The sequence below is a fragment of the Otolemur garnettii genome, unplaced genomic scaffold, assembly GCF_000181295.1.
Source record: "Otolemur garnettii isolate 467f Iridium unplaced genomic scaffold, OtoGar3 scaffold00025, whole genome shotgun sequence".
Classification (NCBI taxonomy): domain Eukaryota; kingdom Metazoa; phylum Chordata; class Mammalia; order Primates; family Galagidae; genus Otolemur; species Otolemur garnettii.
In genome coordinates this window covers 20,894,747-20,896,430 of record NW_003852420.1, presented here as the reverse complement: position 1 = coordinate 20,896,430, position 1,684 = coordinate 20,894,747, and the positions used below count along the sequence as shown (strand labels likewise).

Here is a 1,684-nt window from a genome sequence, read left to right as displayed (position 1 = left end):
AGTTTTTCTATTTTTTTTTGTTTGTTTGTTTGTTTTGGAGATAGAGTCTTACTTTATCACCCTTGATAGAGTAATTTTTTTTTTTTTTTTGAGACAGAGCCTCAAGTTGTCAGCCTGGGTAGAGTGCTGTGGTATCACAGCTCACAGCAACCTCCAACTCCTGTGCTTAAGCTAGTCTCATGCCTCCACCTCCAAAGTAGCTGGGACTACAGGTGCCTACCCGGCTATTTTTTGGTTGCAGCTGTCATTGTTGTTTGGCGGACTTGGCTGGATTCGAACCCGCCAGCTCAGGTGTATGTGGCTGGCTCCTTAGCCACTTGAGCCACAGGCACTGAGCCCCTTGGTAGAGTATTGTGGCGTCATAGCTCACAGCAACCTTAAACTCTTGGGCACAAGCTATCCTCTTACCTCAGCATCCCAAGTAGCTGAGACTATAGGTGCCCGCCATAACAACTGATTATTTTTAGAGATGGCGTCTGGCTTTTGCTCAGGCTGGTCTCAAATTCCTGAGCTCAAGCAATCCACCCATTTCGGCCTCCCAGAGCGCTAGGATTACAAGTGTGAAACACCGTGCCTGGTTAAAATATTCTTTTAAGTTTTTATTTTTTATTATTTTTATTTATTTATTTATTTTTTTGAGACAGAGCCTCAAGCTATCGCCCCAGGTAGAGTGCTATGGCATCACAGCTCACAGCAACCTCTAACTCCTGGGCTTAAGCCATTCTCTTGCCTCAGCCTCCCAAGTAGCTGGCACTATAGGGACCCACCACAACGCCCGCTCTTTTTTTGGTTGTAGCCGTCATTGTTGTTTGGTGGGCCCAGGCTGGATTTGAATCCGCCAGCTCAGGTGTTTATGGCTGGCGCCTTAGCCGCTTGAACCACAGGCTCCAAGCCTCTTTTAAATTTTTAATTAATTCTTTTTTCTCATCCTAGAGTTAACAAACATGGAAAATTCAATGAAATCGTTCTGGCTAAATATTAACATGTGAAAATGCTCAAAGAAAGGCTGATATTTATTTTTAAAATAACTGATGAAGGTAGAAAATGTTAGTAGGCTTTATTTACTTATTTAGGAAAGGAGAGAACTTGAAGAAATATCTAAAAAGCCATTTTCTGCTATAGTTTTCCTTTGCAGCTAGAAAATGGTCAAGCTATGGAATGTACAGTCGCTCAATATTTTAAGCAAAAATATAGTCTGCAGTTGAAATACCCCCATCTTCCGTGTCTCCAAGTGGGACAAGAACAAAAGCATACCTACTTGCCACTTGAGGTAAGCTAAACTAAATTTTCTTTTGTCAGTCTTTTTAATGGTTTTGTGTATGGGGATGGGTGGGAGGTGAGTAGACTTCTAACTAGTGGTATTAATTCCTAAAACATTTTAGGCAGCTAATTTCACTGTATAACAGAATTTTTATTTTTCTGGAAATGGAGGATGTAACATACAGTTTGACAAAGGCTTAAGATATAGAAGCCATTAAACAACCAAATTTCTCTTTGCCTCTTGGCAGGTCTGCAATATTGTGGCAGGACAGCGATGTATAAAGAAGCTCACAGACAATCAGACTTCCACGATGATCAAAGCCACAGCAAGATCTGCTCCTGACAGACAGGAAGAAATCAGTAGACTGGTCAGTAAAACACGGTCTTCAAGATTAGCTACCTGTAAGATTAAAGAAAAAAAAAA

At 41.2% G+C, this 1,684-nt stretch overlaps 1 protein-coding gene across 3 annotated transcripts in view; it reads left to right on the top strand.

Annotated features, from left to right (window-relative positions):
• AGO4 (argonaute 4, RISC catalytic component) overlaps positions 1-1,684 on the top strand; it is a 38,324-nt gene that overhangs the window by 15,022 nt on the left and 21,618 nt on the right. For all 3 annotated transcript variants that reach the window (XM_003788265.3, XM_023512225.1, XM_023512226.1), the window contains 2 exons: positions 1,123-1,270; positions 1,509-1,628. In XM_003788265.3, the coding sequence (XP_003788313.3) occupies positions 1,123-1,270; positions 1,509-1,628 (268 nt within the window). The remainder of the gene's footprint in view (positions 1-1,122; positions 1,271-1,508; positions 1,629-1,684) is intronic.